General features: G+C 35.6%; 1 protein-coding gene across 1 annotated transcript; it reads right to left on the bottom strand.

Annotated features, from left to right (window-relative positions):
• Positions 1–10,331: 10,331 nt before the first annotated feature.
• LOC120259110 (zinc finger protein GIS3-like) lies at positions 10,332–11,303 on the bottom strand. Its single transcript, XM_039266646.1, has one exon. The coding sequence runs from the start codon at positions 11,120–11,122 to the stop codon at positions 10,589–10,591; it is 534 nt and encodes a 177-aa protein (XP_039122580.1). The 5' UTR covers positions 11,123–11,303; the 3' UTR covers positions 10,332–10,588.
• Positions 11,304–20,640: the final 9,337 nt, after the last annotated feature.

Here is a 20,640-nt window from a genome sequence, read left to right as displayed (position 1 = left end):
GTTGTAAATGTTGTAAATGTTGTAAATGTTTTATTTTTAAATGAAACAAGCTTATTTGTTGTGAACTTATGATATTTAATCGAGTTCTCCATTGTAAGCGTTTAAATATTTTAAAGCAAACAAACTGTTGAGTGTCTCCTTGTGATAACTTGTGAAATTTAAGCGGAGACATAGTAAAAACAATTTGGGAAACAAAGAGCGGCGTTGTAAACAATACAAAAAGTTAAACAATAATCAATTTACTCTTTAAACAATGACAACGATGTTTAAGAAAATACATAAATATGTTTAAACAGTGACCTAGGAGGTACCATCTTGATGATAATGTCGGTGAAAGCATTCGATTTCCAGCAATAACATATATTTTAAGCAGGTTAAATCACTATATTTAAGCGGTTTTACATATTATTTACATGATATAGACTTTTAGTTAAGCAGTGCTTAGATTATCTTTAAACACTATATGTATCATTAAACATAAAAAGCAGCGTTTAAGCGAGACTCATGTCGGCGATGACGATATGTCTTCATCGCGACGGTGACTTACTCTTTCCCTTTTTGCCCTTGGGATGGAGGAAAAATCGCCCAATCACATCCGTCTAGATCTAACCTCTATGCATCTAGCTGTGCACTTTTTGTTTGCCTATCACTTGCTTTGTTTGTTGTTTTACATCTTCTTCTTCTTCTTCTTCGTCTTATTTTTGTTCTTCGTTTCATTTGGTTTGTCTGATTTGGTTTTCGGCCGATATATTATGGAAGTTTTTGTGGTATTGCTAGATTGACGGGAGGGAAGAGTGATAATGTTCATGGCTCAAACTTCTTGGGAGTTGGTGTTAGCTGAGATATGTGAGCGATGGGGTCTCAAAATTTCTCTTGTCGAGGTGAAGTTTATCACACGGATGGATATAAAGCAGTTTGTCGATAGAAAGCGATGTTGACTTCCAGTGGATGTATCAACGTGCACTCCATTCTTCGAAATGTCTTTACATGTAGTTGATCTTGTTGTCGGGAGACGGAAGATGTGCCATTACGAATCCTAGTGAAAGCAGAGTTTTACTTTCGTTGTAAAGTTCACTTTCTCTTTTATTTAATCCAGGTTGTATGGGTTAAATTAGTGTTTAAATACTATCAGATTACGCTGGATTAACGTCTTGTACTAGTGTCGTTTCACGTTATTCGATGGCGCCCTTCTTTAATTTAACGTTTAAATATTATCGAATTTATCAGCCTTAAACATTATATTCTCCGGCTTAACGTATTGATCTTTTCATTTTGGTGAAGTGTTGGCGGTCGATTCTGAAGGTGCTGCAGTGCCGTCCCATCCCGGCTGGTACCGGCGGCGGTGTGGGATGTCTTCGCTCGTCCGAGATCGTTCACGAGAGTGTGCCGTTGGATATTGGACAACGTTTTTGGCGGTGTCGAACATTTCGAGGATGTACGTCGAAATCACGTGCGATCGAAAAGGAATTTTGAGCGATTTCAGCAAGAGCGAAAAACATCGTGAGTGGCGCGTGCGGATATGTCTGCCGATGGATTTAGCCGTTCAAGCGCCTACCGTACGTCAAAAGAGTATAGCAAAAATACTTTTCGTAATCAAGACAATCGACCCGTCACATCGCTTGCGGTGGTGGCGTAAATTGACGTCGCGTCGAAAGCGTCGAAAAGCGTGGGTTAAGCGCACGGTGATTGAGGAAACTCGAGGCCGGCCCTTATGCTCTGAGGCCGCCGACATTCGGAGAAGGACATGTTGCGGGAATATGGTGTCCGCAGCCACCATACTGGCGAGCGGAGTTTGGGAAAAAGAGCGTGTCACGGGTGGTCCTCGTGGCGTGATGACGTCTCGACTATTACAATTGTTGCTTTGGTATGTGGATAAAGATTTGCATTTGAGACGAAATCGGCGGCGGCGTTCGCGATAGGCGTGGAAAGAGGGTGATCGTTTATAAAGCAAAGTGCGTTTCTTTCTCTTTGTAGCGTGGCGTGTGCTGGGATTAGAGGGCCTTGCGGGCCCTGCTGTTTCTCGATGGTGCCCAGCGTCGCTTGGAAAATATGAAAGGCGCTACTTTTGGGTGCGAGGGAAGGAGATGGGAAACAATGGTTTTCCACGTACGCGCTGGTATAGTCGGCAAGCGAGACCCGATGCCGAATTGGACTTGAGTTTACCGTATCTAAGTTAGGCGATGCACTTTGCTCGACGAGGAAGGAGATTATCGTGAGATAAGCTACGCTCGTAGCCGGACCAGTCGAGGGCCTTGTGAGGCTTGAGTAGCGAAGTGTTCGCTTCTTCGCCACACGCATCTTTGTCTTCGACATTTGGAGGCCCAGTTTGTAAGCCAATGTCGGGACTTGGGAAGGGCGTGAGGGAGAATCTTGATACATATGCTTCCGCATCAGCGTAGGCGTCTGCAGCTAAAGATTTCGATGATCTAGTATGAATAAGCGCATGGGCCCATCACCCGAGGCTCATCGAGCTGGTTGATTAATAAATCGGATGTAAGCAGCGTTGGTGAGATGCTCTGTTCGGGAGAGTGATCGTTTAGTGAGATGTGTATTCAAATGCTCGGCGGAGTCGTTCAGTGCTTGGATCAAAGAAGCTGCGTGGTTTCACCCGGTGGCCGAAAGCTGGAGTGGACTCCACGTGAGATGCGCTGAAATGTTGAAAGTACGTAACATATAGGTGTTACCCTTTAAAGCGTCTCGATCTTTGTTTAATTAGACTTTCGACTTTAGATATTAATCCTTTTGTATAACTATTCTAATAATGTTTAAAACATGTTCTCGAATTATTTAACCATCAACATCTTTTGCTTTAACGTTATTTTGTGAGGTTGAGTTGATGCGCGATGTTATATAAGCTTAGTGAGTAGCGTGAACAAATGGGAGACCTATTTATGCGGACATACATTCAAAGGTGGAGATCATTGTTGAGGATAGCGAAATCTTACGTGTTGGTTGTTGTGTCGATGATCATTCACGAAGTGATCGACCCGATCGCGAGCAACTCTGTGGATCTTACCATACGAACTTGTTCAGTGTCGAAGGTGTGCAAGTTTATGGTATACTTCTGCAAAACACGCTTGCTATCTATGATATCTGACGGAACACCGACTTCATCGATGTTGTTAGCGGCTACTTCACCGTCGACGATTACAAGCGGGCGTATAAAGAGCTATATTCCCCATGCCCGACGATGGCGGGCCTCGGGCGGAAATCGTGAACTTCGTTTCATGACCTTTGTAGCGAGAAGGCAGCTGGCGTCCTAGATGAAAAGAGGATCAGTCCTGGCAAAAGTTAGATGTCCGTGAGGTTACATTACGATAGCGCCATGGATCACGGTCACGATGATGAGATCTTGTAATGAAAGCGTGCATGAGCTAGGCATTGTAAATAAGTCGACTTCTAAAGAGAAACAATCTGAATTGATCGCAATGTTTTCATATATTTAAACTCTTTATTCTTGTTTAATATTTAAAAGCGAGAGCATTGTTATGTTAAGCAGAGAAACTCGTAATTTTTAAATGTGTTTCAAAGCGATATTTAAGCGATAGATGGTAAAGTTAAACATGTAGCCGAGATATAAACAATCACTATAGATTAAACAATGAGATTGAATTTCGAATGGAATTTTAAACTGACTTTTACGATTGAAAATCAGACAAAATTTACATTCACAGTACTACAAGTCATGTTCTACGAAAAATGAAAAACAATGAATTGAATTTGTCTTGGTCCTACATTCGACAACGAAAATTGACATTAACATATATATCACTCGATCAAAAATTAACCCGCGGACGACCCCTCCCTTTCTCAGCCTTGGTACGCCTCCCCTCCTTAAGTATCACGGAGTAGCATGACTTTAATCTCGGTGTAGGAGCGTCATGCGCATAGTACCGTAGCTTCTCACTCCCAAAGTAATTGCTCGATAAACCGCAGTGGCATGAGCGCGTGATCGGCGCTTCCTTGTTTTTGCCAGTGGGGTTTCCATGTCGTAAACAAGTGGGTGACTTTCTACGGTCGCCGACTCGCTAAAGCTCCATGTCGAGCAGTAGGTGTCGAATAGATTCGCGTTAGTCGAGATAGCAAGTTGAGATTAAGATACCGATTAAATAACAAACACTATCGATCGGACATAATTAAAGAACTGACCATATCCCAGATCGTCTTTTTGTACCAGCGCATGAAGAATAATGCATGCATATTCTTGTTTTATCGTTTATCGAGACGACGACGTGGAAGTGGCCATTCATTATGATCGGGAGGATGACAATTTGAACTGTACGCATGCTATCGACAACATCTCCGATCATAGCCATGGATTTGTCTCAGTAGTGCGTCAAATCGTGCACTTTGACATAAGCATTGCCAGCGGTCTTGTGATGGGCGCTGCTTGCAGGGATATGGCGCTTTGCTCGTGACTTTTGTAGTATGCATACATAAAGCGTCCGATCGCGTCATATGTGACCGTCTCACTTCCCTCGGCGGGTGTAGTAAATCCGGTGTGGTCGAGCGGTCAGGGCGTCGATTCTTCCACGACGGGTCTTCCAGATTAAGCGATAACGAAAATATAATTAGCCCATATTCTAAATAGTTAAAATGATATTAGCAATGTTCAAATGATATTATAAATAATTAAAGCGTTAACTAGAAAACTTAAAGCGATAACATATAAACATTTAAACAATATCAATAGAAAGTTAAACACTATAAACAAATGTTAAACACTATCATAAAAACTTTTAAACTTACCTATCCATATGGCAATTAAGGAAGATCCTCATCGACTCCTCGCTCGTACTTGTTAAGCCGAGATTGACCCGACCCATTTTTCTTCTTCGAGCGAAGACTTCCGAGCCGTCTTGTCGATTGTCGATTGGCCTTGATCATCTCTCGCGTTGATCGGTCGGGGGCTCTTCATGGAGTCATCGATCGATGTGCCTTGAAGGTGTTCGACGACTGACAGCATCTTCCTTCGATGCGGACGGCGGCGACAACATCAACCGCGACAGCATCCTTACGCGGGTTGTTCTTGTTGCTGAGGATTGTGTCCGATCACGCGGGACGGCAGCGACAGCATCAGCCGCAGGAGCACATCCTTACATGGTTTTTGTTGTTGTGGGATTGTGTCACGCTTTGATGCAGTGCGATCCGGCCACGGCCGCCACCCGCGGAATCAACCATCTTCCCGGCCGTGGCGGCAGCAACGGCATCATCGGGAGACAAATCCTTAGCTTGTTCTTGTTCTTTAGGGATTGTGTCCGTCTTTGATGTTTCAATCTCGGGAGCCGGTTCCACCGGGTCGTGGATTTCGTTAACAAGAGAGTTAACGATCTCTCTAGACCTCGGCGATGGCCACATCATCTCACGATGTCCTTGGCGACCATGACTGGCCATGTCGTCATCGGTAACGAGACTCGATGCATGACGATCCGCCACGTGATGGTTTTGCTAGTTGTTTTCATTGTCGACCGCGGTAGAGACGAGATTAGTTCTCCCTCTTTTCATGCAAGTCTCTCTTGAATGTGGCCGTCTTAGAATGACTCACTCGATGATGTCGTTGCTCGCGAATTCTGCGCCTCGCTCGTCCTGCAGCGCTCTGGGCTGTGTTTGGAGGGGCAGTGAAGTCCATTGCTGAATGTCCTTCCGGAGCCTCGACCACGAGCGATGTCGAGGAAACTTCGATCATCAATATCTCGCACGCCTGCGTAAGAGTCATGCAGTCCGACTATCTTCGCCTAAATGTCGACGGTACGCTTACTCGGATCGCAGGTATACGCCGCGTCGGGTGACCTCACGAGGCTATGTCACCGTCGTGGTAGGGCTTTTTGCAATCTGGCGTGGTGGGGAGGGCTTCCTCGGCGCCGAGGAATGCGTGCGTGCGTAGGGGTCGGGAAAGTGCGAGAACCTGGGTTGAGCTAGCGCATAGAAGCGTCGCTCTCATCTTGCCTTTGGGTAAGTGGTTCCGGAGACGAATAGCATCCCTCCGCTCGGTTGGCGACATATGTTCTTCTTCAAGACTCATGAAACAACTCAGGAAACTAACGTATGTAAACCGAACAATTTCAGTGAAATCGTTCGGTTTTAAACTATAACGACTAAAGTTAAACATAGTTTTTATATATTAAACATTATCGAATTTATTTAAGCGGAAAGCACGATGTTTAAACATCAAAGACTTATGTTAAACATCATGTCATGATTTATTACCTCTTTTCCTTCGAGCGACTGACAAGTTGGTTTTCTCTGCAGTCGCTTGCTGTTAACTACTTTTCACCGTAGCACGAGCATCCTTGGGATCTTCGCCGAGATCGGACTTTCTTTCCTGCTCCGTCGCACTCGTAGAAACCATACGCTAAGCCGACTCGAGCACCCTTAATATATCCCTATGTTGGTGCTCTTCCGTACGGCGTCTATCTTGCGCTCGAGCGGTCGCTGTGGAACGTCCTACAGCGCCCACTTGCTGCGTCGCCTGCGCCCATGCGTATCACCCTATGGCGGGTAGATCATCGACATAATCAGCGATCCAGCTTCGGAGCCGAGCATGATGATTTGGGAAGAGGACTGCACGCTGAGAGTACATCATCGTGAGTTTGACAAAATTTTTTCTTCTTCCCCTTCAGTCGAACAAGTTGGACAAGCGCGCTCTTGATGGAGTCTCGTGTCTCTCATGGGTTTTTGATAAATATCTACTGAACTCGATCGAGTTTTATTCTTCTTAAACACAATCGCGTCGCCGTCGTGGCGCAGGACCGAAGAACGAGGGACGCGTCTTCGAGGTCGCGAAACTGCGAGCAGGCTTCCCGATCCCGCAATTTATTGAATGCGGCATCGACCTTTCGCTAATAGAGAATCAAGAAGGGGCCCCTCTCTTGCAGATAGCTTCCACTCGATGTGAATCATGAGCAAACGGTGTCCTTCGTGATGATCTCCCACAGTGTCGAGGGTCGTAGTTATCTTTCGGTTCAAAGTTTAAGGTCTCCGCTCATCGGTGTCGAAATAGCATCGCCCGTTAACTAGGGTCGCCGACATAGTCAAAAAGCTCCCTGCAATAACAACACATTAAGTCGGAAATATAAGATTTTAAACGAGTAACATCTGCGTTGTTAAAGCTGGAGATATCATTTTTGTTAAGCAGAGAACTAGTTTATTAAAGCGAGACAACAATATTTAGCGAGCAGACAACATTTAAAGCAGTAACGTCTCATTTTGTTAGCGTAAACCTCATGTTTTTAAAACGCGAAACCATATCGAAATGAAAAGCTCAGACGTTATAAATATTACACAAATCATAACAATCGACTATTCCGATGAGCGTATGCTGCATCTAAAAGCGCCAAAACAACACAAAACTCCCAATGAGAAATCTCCATAGACTAACAAAACCCCAGTAGAAATCCCAGCGCGAGACTTGATATCTTCCAATAAAAACAAGATAGCACAAAACAAAACCCGAAAAATCTTTCTTTTGTAACGTAGCAGCTAACATAAAACCATACTCAATACCTTGGGTTTCAAGCGATGAAATGCCAACTCACTTTTGCGCTGCCTCCTTGAGATCTTTGGTGGAAAGAGAAAGCCAAGAATTACAGAGGTCGTGGCCCAGAGACAACTCGGAGACGACTTTGGAAATGGTCTAATCGAAGACTCTAGTTGAGAAAAATAACTATAAGGCTCTAGTAAATTCCTCCTTGGGGTTACCCACGGAAAACTTCTCCTCTCATGCCACGAAATGGTGCATGATCGCGACTCCCATCGAGGGCAGCATTTTTGTCCATAAAATTTTAAAATAACACCGTTGACATCCAGTTCACATGCTTTGGGGTTGAAAAGCATGGAAATTAAAAAGGGGTTTTTGGGGAGTCATAACTAGAGGGTATTTTTGGCAATAATGCAAACTTAGAGGGTGTTTTTGGCAATTTCCACTTTTTAAATTATGTTTTGTTCGAGTACACATTTAGCTAAAGGTTGGGAATATATATAGGGCCAAGATCTAAAATGAAATGTATTTAACGAATATTAATGAAAAAAAATTATAACTGTTAGTTTTTAAAATTTTAACTTGAAAATATTTAATTTACTTGACTATTATTACTTAAATTCGAGTTTGTTGAACTTTAAATAAAAGATTTTTAAAAATTAAAAAAAATATCATACACTCGCCTCATTATCTTAATCTAAACCCATCTAGTTTTGAGTTTGAGAGAGCATGAGAAGAAAGGGACGATATATTTTTTTTATGATTATTTGGATTTTGAGGAACAAAAAAATTTCAAAAGAACATCTTAACAAAGAAAGATTGATACAAAATATAGAAATCATTGAACTATAACACAATGCAAAATAAACGGTACGTAGAACCTTAAATCAAAATTACTATGTTAATATAATGTTTTTAAACGAAATTTAATCCACTTAGTTCACTTGCATAGCCTTGTCATGAGTTTCATGTGCTCGTTTGCTTGGTGGCACATGATAATGAAGGCTATGGTTGCAGTGTAAATCAATCATCTTGTCAATAGATTAGGATGAAGATTGTTCCCTCATAAGTCTTCACTTTGAATTGAATTTTTTTGGATGTTTTCCCTATTTGATGCCATGGATTAGGGCAAAGAATTAGGATAGAGACTTATAGTGAAGCGATTTTTCTTTTTCTTTTTTTAATAATTTGTATAATTTTGATGAAAATTATATCTCTATAATTTGTTTACATGAATCACTCTTTCAAATTATACCAGTTAAATTCTATTGTAAGAAATCTAATTCAACATATTATGATCCCCTGAATATTTTGTAATGTTAAAAATTTTCTTGTACTAATTAAATTATAATATATATATATATATAGGATCAAAATATAAAGAAAATGATTTGATATATAGATACAAAGTAACTTTTTAAAAAGAAAAGGTAAAAATAATAATAATAAAAAAGTACACCTATATTCATATTTTTATGAAATATAGGTTATTATATTTTTCACCAAATTTCGTGTGCTAATAATTTCGTTGGAGTTGATTAACTTGTATGTTTTAAGGGAATGTTTGTCGCAAATGGTTTAATTTAGAACTAACCGCCCTCAATTCAAAAGTGATTAATTTTTAGAGTGATTCAATATTACATCAAATTAAATAACTGGTGTTTGATCACAAGTGGAAAGCACAATCCTTGTAACATGAACATGTGGATTAGGAAATCCACATTAATTAAATTATTAGGGTTTCAAGGAAGTAGATAGAAACAAACAAGTTATTCATTGACTTTCGAGTTATGGAAACAAAAGTTTAAGGGTTATGCACTATCTTTGATGCTACCTAATGAGATTGATGATAATAAAATAATGCTCACCACGTAGACTTTGATTAGCTTTTAAGTATAGATTATGTTTTATAATATGGTTAAGGACAAAGAAGCCATGATGGTAGGAAACTGCCTCCTAAGTAATGTTATTGTTAAGGAAGTAATCCTAGTTTAAATATAATTAAAGAAGGCATAAAGTGAGTTCCTAACTATTAATTTAAGTGATACGAATCTTAGGATGATATGATCTAGTAGCTCATCTTGTACTCAAATTGGCATAATTAAACATTGTTTTATACTTAATCACTCCATTGATTGTGAAATTAATGATTTTTAAATAGTCTCTTAAGGTTGGATAGTGATCCTGATTTCTACGTATGTTATTTTTTTTTTCTTTGACTCATATGTTTCTTGAGAGGTACGGGTTCTAAATTACTTCGAGATAAAATACTAAGAGCTTTATAAAAAATAAATCTCTTTCTATAAATACTTTTTATACATATAAAAATTTGACCTCAAAATTACTTGTTTGAGTTTTCAATCCAAACTTTTACTATTTAAATTAGATGTGCATAGAGAAGCTTCTTAATATAATTATTGTCTTAATTAGTTCTCTACTTAAAATTAAAATTAGGTAGGAATTTGATTGATTCTAGTAGATCAGCAAATGAGAACAAGTCTAAGCTCTTGGTAAAAACATAATATTTTGAAAATTATTGAAAATTTCTGTTAATATATATATATATATATATATATATACATATTGAGTGTGAGAAGGGGAAGACACAATGGCCCCCAAAGATCTAATCCAAGATCACACAATCTTATCATCAGAACAACATTGTCCTCTTCTTGTCCTTTCTTTAACTCAGCTGTTAATCATCTTCTTCTACCTTTCATTATTACATTTATTTATTTTTAATTTAATTTTTTTTAAAAAAATAGACTGAACCCCTCAATTTTTAAGTACTCTCTATATTTTCTTGCTCCAAAAAAACAAAAAACATATAAACACAAATAACAAAAAGGAAAAATTAAACACAAGAAACATACGAACAAGATAGATCTTAGATACACCAGCTCTCTCTAATTTCTCCGTACATCTTCTCTCAATTTTTTCCCAGAAAAATATTAAAATAAAAACTTATAAAAAAGTAATACTAATACAAAATCACTGATACAAACCCATATATCCATCATCCAAAAAAAAAAAACCGATGAGTTTAAAAAAAAAATCAAGAATAGAAAATACAAACTATAGTAAATGAAGTACTTAGAAAAAAAAACAACTTCAAGAACCAGCAGGAGCAAGGCTAAGATGAAGATCCAAACCAAGAACATCATCAACGCCGGAACGCTGTTGCTTCCCTCCACCACCACCTTCTCCGGCGCCGGCCAAAGAATAACTCGGCGCCACCATCCCCTCCGGCGAGCTAACAACACAACCGTGATGCATTCTAAACGGCAAAGCAGGCGCCATCCTTGAATAGTAAACCCAGTTAGTGACCGGTTGTGCCGGCACCGTGCCCGGCCAAGTGTTACGTGGATAGACAATAGTGGCCGGCGTGCTTCGGTGCATCTGTGAGCGCTTGAGCTGTTGCCTTTCTTTCTTGTGCGCGTTCTGGTGCCCACCCAACGCTTGAGAGTTGGCAAACTCTCTACAACAGTACTGACACTCGTACTTCTTTCCATCAGTACTGTTCATCGCCGGCGTTGCATGCTCTTCTACATCTTCAGACACACTGAACCCAAAGATCTTCAGCCTTGAGTTGTTGTTGTTGTTGTTGTTGTTGTTGTTCTTGGTTTGGATCTGGATTCCTTCCATCTTTTATTATAAGGTCACTTGCTGGCAAGATAAAGAGAGATGGAGTGGTTGAGAAGGAGATGGAGAAGTGAAGTGCATGTGGTTTCATTTCATTGTGTCATTCTGTGCTCTATTTATATGTCAAACAGGTACATTTGTTAGAGACGTATGTGAATAAGATGCATGATTTTATTATATTTAGACACAGAGACGGCAGGGAATGGCATGGACGGTAGTTTGTCTTTGTTTATATATATATGTACATATAGGACAATAGTGAGTCAGTTTTGGCTAGTGTTACTGTTCTTCTTTGATATTGTTTTTTTATGTTGTTTTTTGGAAGGAGTACTGCTTGGAAGTAATGCATTCTTTGAGTTAAATGTACCATACCACCCAACAATGAAGCATTGAAATGTTTATTCAATGAGTTTTGAGTTTTTCTTTCTTCCTACCTACCTACCTTGATTTTTAATTTCTCTTAACTCTAATTAACCACTGTACTTGAATCAAATTAAGATGAGAAGAAGATATATACCATCTATATTTTTCATCTATGTTTTGTTTCACGATTTAAGGGGAAAAAATCGATATCATGCTTTTGTTGTTATTTGTGTTCATTATGTTATTATTAGTCAATTAATTGGGTGATTGAAACTGATTGAATTCCAATCTAAGCTATTTTCCATGGTTTCCTTAATTTTCACATTTGTGTACCTCTTATATATCTATAAATAATTGTGTTGCATTAATTGAATCTCTAAAACTTAATCATTCATAAAATCGTATTCTATTGTACCATAGCATATATATATATATATCATGACAATGCCCAACAATTAATTTGCTCGTGTTCTGTGTACTAATAGTGAGTAGCATATAAGAATTACAATTATTGATCATAAATTGACTTTGATTAAACTCACAATTCAAATGAACAAAGTACATGTATTACAATTACTAGATAGTCTAAATTATTTTTATTTGAATAAATATACACCAATACCAATTCATACAACATAGATAAAAGATTAACTTATAATTGGTGTTGGTGATTAGTCCAAATTAAAAGGTTATTTAATTTTTAACACAAAGCACACGCAACCATAGAAGAAAGAAAACTTACAATAGAGTGTTATACCACTTTAATGCATGAGATAAGCCGTGTTTTATAAACTTATGACGTCCTTAAAAAACATAGCAAATCTAATAATAGAGATTGCAAACCCAACTTTCAAGTTTTGCATTGCTAGAAAGAAAGGAATGAGTGAAACAAGTGTTCAAGTCTCACAAACTTCCCTTTCATATTATAGATGAAGTATAAAGCTAGACACTGAACTAATAATGCTCTAAATATCATTAAAATATTAATTAATTAAAAATGAAGTTATTTAATTATTGTGTTGCATGATTAGTTAAAAGACTAGATCAGAACAAAGGTTAGGAGTTCACATCTTTTTAATGTGATTTCCTCTTACTTTAGAGAAAGAATATTTGAAACTTTATAAAACCACATCTTGCACACCAAAGTCTTCTCCCAACCTCCAAACAAGGTCCCCCTTGTCCCCTCCCTTTTTCTTCTTTTCCTTGTTTGTTCTTAGTCCTTGACCTTTTCTGCTACCTTTCATCACTTGTTAATTCAAACATTTTGTTTAGCATATATATATATATATCAAACCCAATTATCAAGTCAAGGTTCCACAACCTCAATCTTGTTAATTAAGTTGAAGCCTAATTAATTAACTTATGTTCTAAATGTAGACTAATAATTAATTAATTAAAATTCTATATTAAAATAATTAAGAACATTCATGTTTTTTTCTAAGCAAGATTCAAATGAACATTGATCAAAACATATTTGATCAATATATATATATATATATATATTTATATTTATATTTTTATCATCCAACCAAACCTAATTCCTAACACTTGACTTGACACTTAAAAACTGTTATATATTTTTACTCTTATTAATTTCATATAATAGAGTAGGAAACCTATCCATTCTGAACAAGTCTTCTCCACCATGAATTTTTTCCATGGTTGGTCCCTCCTCCTCCAAGAAATTAACAAGTTGAAGTGAGAACAGTCATATTAATTGTCCTTGGATTCCCAATACCTTTTCCCTACCAAATTCTTCAATAAATCAAACACATTAATGTAGTTATGTAGGTCCTCCTTCTCCTCTATCTCTCTCTCACTCATGATGCAATGTCCTTAATTTCCATTCATGTTCCTAAAGTCTATTAAAGCCATATCTAACAAGACCCTGAGAAAAACATGCATGCATGATGAATGCTTTGAAAGGAAGGACATGGGAAGGAGAGAGAGTATAGCTAGCTAGACACATAAAATAATAACAACATTATGTCTATCTATACTACAGTGATATCTATCATACCAACAAAGCACATGGATTTTCCCCTTGATCTATGGAAGCATATGAATGAATGGGCAACAAGTGGTGTCCCACATTTGTCTTCAAAACCATATGCATCTAAGCCACACATTCCACTTCATCCATCCTTCTTAATTCTCAAACTCTTTTGAAGTCTATCTACCTATCTCTGTATCAATATCTATCAATCTTTCCTTCAAGTGGAGCCCCTCATGTACTCTATCTACCTCTCCTTTTGTTCCTTTTTTCCTCCTTTAAACCAATCAAACCTCAAAGCATGTACCTAGGATTGTTAGTGAAGTCAATGAAACCATCCTTCATGTCACCTCTCTATCTTTCTTTTGTCATTAATTTATCAAGTTGTATTAGTTACATGAGCTCAATCCAACCTAAAAGTGGAATTATCACCTTTAATACGCCTTTTTGACACGTGTTTAGGAGACTTGATAACACTTAATGAAAAGAAAAACACAAGAAAACTATATACATATTTATATATATAAGTACTCATATTGATGTTTATTTAATTTGTGAAAGTTTTGGTTGATGTTATTGATTGTAAATGGAAAGGATGCCTTACCGACACTCAAAGATTGCCAAATCTAAAATGAGCCCCACCAAGTTGTCACCTCGAAGAAAAAATTAACCATGATGAGTTCATCCATCTAATCTTAATTCTGAATAGAATCCATTCCCATCATCTTAGTTTCAATTTCTTTTTCAACCATAGCTTTGGATGCCACTAGTTTTGAGTCCCTTGTGTTTCATTAATTACTAATATATATATATATATATATATATTCATAACATATATGTTGGAACTGCAAGCAATGTGTTAATTAATTAATTAATTTTTTTTATAAAAGTCCTTTATACTTTTAAAAAAATCTTGAGTTTGAGTGGATTTCGCTTCACTTAAAGTCTATATTAAGTGATTCTCATTTCCTTCTTTAATACAATAAAAAAAACTTCAATAATTCTCTAGAAGATGTCTCTAACTAGTTTGAGATGAATGAGACTTGTTCCTTTATCCCTTTTTTTTTTGTGTGTGTGTGTGTATTTTTTCAAAGTGTTTGAATTGGTACGTCTTTTCTAAAAAGAAAAGAGTTTAATGAAAGTTCATGAATGAGATGCCTTTTGTATTAAACTATAAACAACTCTTTTGATCTTTGGAGCACCTGAAGAAGACTTTGTAATAAAAAGGCGATGCATGCATTGACCATAAACTACAAACAAAGTGTTGTGAATTAATTATTATTAGATTATGTGTATCAGCAAAGGATGTATTAAATTAGTGGCTTTAGTTTTATTAGGTAATGAGAGAATTGTGTGGAGGTGTTCATGCTTGTTAGAAATTCTTTGAATGATGCAATCATCATTAAATTGTTCAAAGTGTTTGCTTGGAAAGAAATTAGCTACAAAGAAAAGTCTCATCCATGTGGAGGGAAAAAATTAATCAAAGTATGATGCAGAAAAGGGTTAACTCTTAATCCTTATAAAATACAACCAATAATTTTAATTATTCTTAAAAAATAAATGGGTTTGGATTTTATAACATGATAAGATCAAGTTGTTGACCACACCTTGTTGTTTGGTCTGGTGATATATGAATATAAAATTGAAAAAATTATTAATAATTATGGTTCAAAATAAAAACATTCGTTAGATATTAAACTTCACCGATAGCTTACACTGCCAATACGTCCAGACTGTCGTTGTGAGAGTGTTCATTTTGGAATGATTTTGAGATCGAACTCAAAGCTAAATCAAAATAAGGTTACTCAGTGTTTATTAAAGCCTTGCTCCATTGTCTCTGCCAGTCTTTAGCTTACAAGTGTTTACTGCTACATGCTCCCACGACATCACTTAACAAGTGTTTGTCACATTTCATAAAAAAAAAGTTTAAACTTATAAAATAATTATAAATATTTAATTTATATTAGTAAATTTGTATGGATGGATGACACAAAATGGCTTTTCCTAGACATTGATATAAAATATTATAATGTATTTATTTATTAAATTGGTTGTGTTTAATTGGGTATCAACTTGTAACATCAATAAAAAAATAAATAAATATGACTAATTAATTAACTCCATCAAAACCGAATATGCATTACTACTTTATATATCTTTGTATTAAATATGCATTACTTACTAACCATTAATCAACATAGCCTTTGTAAATTGCTTGAACTTCACATTAAAAAAATATTTTATATATAGTATACTTAATTGCTGGTCTTGCAAGGCAATGTCTACTTCATCTACGTCAACAAGAAGAATGACATTTAGTGCCATGTTTTTTTAAAGCCAAAAATGACTAGTTTTTAAGATCATTGAGTGGTTAAAAATGAAGGAATGGCCTTTCTTTAAAAGTTCATTTTTGTTGTGATGATGGTTTGTGTTTCTTTATCAATGCCTTGTTTATGCTTCCGCAAGGTTGACCTTTTATGAAGAACCAATTGTTATTTGATTTTGTTTTAATAAATATTAGTACTTCATCATTTAAACGATATACCGATAAAATTATTAAATAATATTTTTATTAATTTCTCATCCTCAAACAAAAAAAAATTATTTGAAAATAACAATAGAGGAAAGGACACATGTCTCAAATCATGCAATTTGAATAAGTAAAATATTAAATTACTAATATTAATATTAAAAATTACATTACTACAGTAATATCAGATTTAATTTATAAAAGATCCGGGATTCAGTATTAATCTCTACTTAAATAGATCAATATTAAAAATACTAATTAAAATTAATACATAATTGTAATGATAAAAATTTGAACCACGGTAGTTGATTTAAATTCAAATCTAAATTAATTTTATCTCAAAATCAATCAAATTAAATTGTAAATCAGTAATCATCATATGGGATAACACAAACGAATACTGCTTACCCAGGCATTTGTGCTATAGCCCATCACCAATGTATAATTTCACAGGGCTTGAGCTTGACAAGCATGATAGCAAAGTTTCAAACCCAAAAAATCGATAACATCGCAACCCGTTATGCTACAAATATTTATATTTATACCTATTATTATTATTATTATTATTATTATTATTATTATTATTATTATTATTATTATTATTATAGCTGGTTCAAAACTAAGTTCAGTAAAAGATAACAATCTTGCATTATTTACACATATTACACATATTACAGAGAAATGTGCATGCTATTGCTGCCTTCGTCACAGGACACTTCCAAGAATTACCTGCAAGCTGTTGCAGGATATTCACGGATAATGAGAAAACAGGGATAGAAACTCAGAGGAAGAGGAAAGGAGGAGAAGGGGATGATGATAAGAAGAGGAAGAAGATGAGAGAATGAGAGGAATTCTAGCTCAAGATGTCAGTCATTCACGTTCTCCTTTTATTATGGGGTTGTTTAGTTGTCATATTTCAAATTATAGTATAAGTCAAATCACATTGAAATTACTGTATTTTAACTTACATTATGGTTGTTTGGTTGCCTGTAAATGAAAATCATGCATTTATTTTTCAAGTGTTTTGTTTGATGTAAATTGTGGGTTAAAATCGACGTGTAAAATGAGTAGTGAGATTACCTTTTTTAAAAAAATTTATATTTTATAATTTTCTTTAATGTTTCATTAAAAAAAATTTTATTTATTTAAGCTAATGTATTTTATTTATTTAGAACAATACTACAATACTAAACAAGGAATCAGAACAACATAGGATTGACAGATAAACCATTACCGTCTTCTCACGAGCTCCAAGATCAATATGGTATCCTCGGTGAGGGAGATGGAAGGGATCTGCCTTCTGTGGATAATCAAAGAGAAACACAGAGAAACATGAGAGATTGGATTCATTGATCAACAGAGATTGGGAAAAAAAAACAAGAGAACAGTGATATTACTTGCAAGCGAGAGCTGAATCCGAAGAAGAGGGCAAAGCTTCTTTGTCGGAAACTTGGTCGGAGATCGGGTGAAGGAGCGACGACAAGACAGCAAGAGCTCGGCCGGTGATAACTTGAGCAGAGGGAGAAGAGATTGTAGGAGAGGGAATAGGTCGTCTGTTTGGCCCGTAATGACTAGAGTCGATATAAGAGAGGGCGTTACTTTATTCCAACCCAAATGCTGAATTTTGACTTACAGCCAAATTGGTCGTAAGTCCAAATGTAGCAAAACACCGAAAATCCGCAATTTAATTCACTGCATATATCCTTTCACAGCAAACCAAACGTCCCATGTTGGTATTTAACTTGTAAATCAAATTACATCACACTTACTTACGGATAACCAAGCAACCCCTATATAGAAAATCATTACAAATTGTAACCATCTTCCTCTGGCATTCTAACAAACACTACCTATGCTAGAACACAATGATTCCATTTGTAACAATCTTGTAACAACTTGATTACAGAAATTACAATTGCTTAGTTACTCTAATGATTAATAATTGGTAGTAATTATTTCATCACGAAATCATCAAATTTGTTGCGGATTCTTCCTTGATTTCCTCTTGAGCTTCGCCTAAGAATGTTGTCGTCTTGTTGTTGTTCATTGTCCACAACAATGGCTCCCCCTTTTAAAGTTTCCTTGTCCTCAAGGATGAATTATGGAAATGTTGCTTGATAATCTTCAGCATCTTCCTATGTAGCATCCTTATCTGTCTGTCTTTTCCATTGTATTAGCACTTCAGCAAAGTTTCGCCCAAGCTTCAGCATTTTTCTGCATGTCAATATTATTTCTAGTACCCTCAATGAATGCTGATAGAGGAATTCATATGGTAAAAACCGAGATTCAGCACACGGCGTCCCCCACAAACCGCTTAAATTTAGTAACATGGAAAACATTATGAAGCTTGGACGTTGTAGGTAATTCCGACCAATAGGCGACTGCTCCTATCTTTTCAGTTATCTGGAATGGCCCATAAAAGCGTCGAGCTAGTTTATGTGAATTCCTTTGCACCAAAGAGACTTGCCTAAATGATTGAAGCTTTAATAACACCCAATATCCACTCTGAAATTGGATATCTATTCTTTTCGAGTTCACTTGATTACACATCTGTACATGTGCTCATTTCAAATTCTCATGCAGGTTGAAGATGAGCTCTGTGAGAGCAGAGAGTATCTCATCCACTGCTGCTACCGGTGAGGAACCAGCTAGATAATCTTGCAATATCGGAGGAGCTCTGCCGAGCACGGCCTCATAAGGTGTCATTTTGATGGCCAAATTAAAAGCTGTGTTGTAGTGCCATTCATTCCGGGGCAAATACTTGACCTACTATCGAGGATGATCGGAGGTAAAACACCGCAAGTAGTCCTCGAGATACCTATTCAAGACCTCAATTTGGTCGTCAGTTTGAGGATGATAGGCGCTACTATGGGCCAACATAGTCCCCTGAAGTTTGAATATCTCCCTCCAAAAATTACCAATAAAGGTTGGATCCCGATCGGAGATAATTTGCAATGGCGGGCCATGTAACTTCACTTTAAGAGTTAAGATTTTTAGTGACAACTTTGTTGTGCCACTCGGTTATTTTGCCACAAATATTATGTTTTTTTGTGTCAAAAAATGAAACAGAAACTATTGTTTAACTTAATTGTGATAACTTATTTTTTTGTCACTATTATAGTGATAATTGTGGCAATTTAGTATATGTCACAATTACATTGTCACTATTAATATATTAACAGTGACAAAATTTCTTTTGTGTCCAATGTTCATTACTAAAAGCATTCAACATTTTACGTCAAAAATTTCTTGATGAGAATGATGTGTAATTGTGACAAGAATTATTGTTGTCATTATAATTTTTTAATTATTGTGACGAAAGTATTCTCCATCACTCAATATATATTTTTTATTACAATAATTTTGTCAAAAAAAATTCAACCATTTAGTGTCCACTAAATATTGCCACAAAAATTAAATTTTTTAACCATATTATGGTTTTTTAATGCTAAAAACGTTAGCTGACACAATAGTTTGCATTAGTTGTGACATCTAATTATTTAGTCACTATTATAATTTCAATTGTGACAATTTAGTATCCATCACAATTATACATCTTATCTTTTGTGTCGATAATTTTGGATGCAAATTCAAATACGTTATATATATAATTGTAAAATTATATTATTAATAAAATATTAAAAACTCTATTTTTTTCCCTACCCAATCTCAAATAATTATAGATAAAATTTGAAAGGTTTTTAAAATTAAAATTTAACATGATTTTATCAAACAATTATTATTTATAAATACTTCAAAAGTAACCTATTAGATACTAAAAAATTTTGTTCTATTAAGCCAAAATATTAACCTATTAAAATATTTAAAAGTAACTATGCCCAAATACTCAATCATCATCAACGCATTGGTGTAGCCCCCGTATCTACAATGCAAAGAAAAATATTCCATATATACATAATCATTTACCAAATAAACAACTATTTTTCACATAAAAATACCAAAATTAACCAAAAAAAAATATATTAAAAAAAGTATAAATATAGGCCTGGCTTTCTCCAATCTAGTTTTAATACACCAAGTAAATTATGCTTGTACTACCAAAATTACGACATCATGAATTTTTTTGTAACTATCAATCATTTTGTCACAAATATAAAGTTTTTTATGATAAAAAAAATTAATTAACACTATTGTTTAAGTTAATTGTGATGATTTTTTGTCACTAAAACTATTATATTTGTGATGATTTAAGATCTCTCACAATTACGTTATCACTATTAATATACCTATAGTGTTGTAAATAATATTTTCATTTGTTGTGATGAAAGTGTTCTTCGCCAATAGTCATTTTATTTTTTTTGCGATCACATTTTTTGTCACAAAAAAATTCAACTATTAATATCTATTAAATATTGTCACAAAAAAATCTAAAGTATGTTTAACATATTTTAGAATCAAATTCGATATGTGTGTCTATATATATATATATATATAAACGTTTTCTAAAAGAAAACCTATTCAAATTTTAAAAGAAAAATTATTCAAATTTTAAAAATATGAGGTAAAAATCAATGTAAAAAAATATTCTCCGAATTCATTGTTTTGCAAGTTATTATTGTTTACCCAATCCTCAAAATTGATATTTTAAATGATTGGAAACAAGTTTTTAATTTA

This window comes from Dioscorea cayenensis, chromosome 4 (assembly GCF_009730915.1).
Source record: "Dioscorea cayenensis subsp. rotundata cultivar TDr96_F1 chromosome 4, TDr96_F1_v2_PseudoChromosome.rev07_lg8_w22 25.fasta, whole genome shotgun sequence".
Classification (NCBI taxonomy): Eukaryota; Viridiplantae; Streptophyta; class Magnoliopsida; order Dioscoreales; family Dioscoreaceae; genus Dioscorea; species Dioscorea cayenensis.
Note: the sequence above shows the minus strand (reverse complement) of the source record. Positions and strands in the feature narration are given on the sequence as shown.

Coding starts and splice junctions, on each gene's coding strand:
- LOC120259110 (XM_039266646.1), bottom strand. CDS start 11,122: ATGGAAGGAATCCAGATCCAAACCAAGAACAACAACAACAACAACAAC.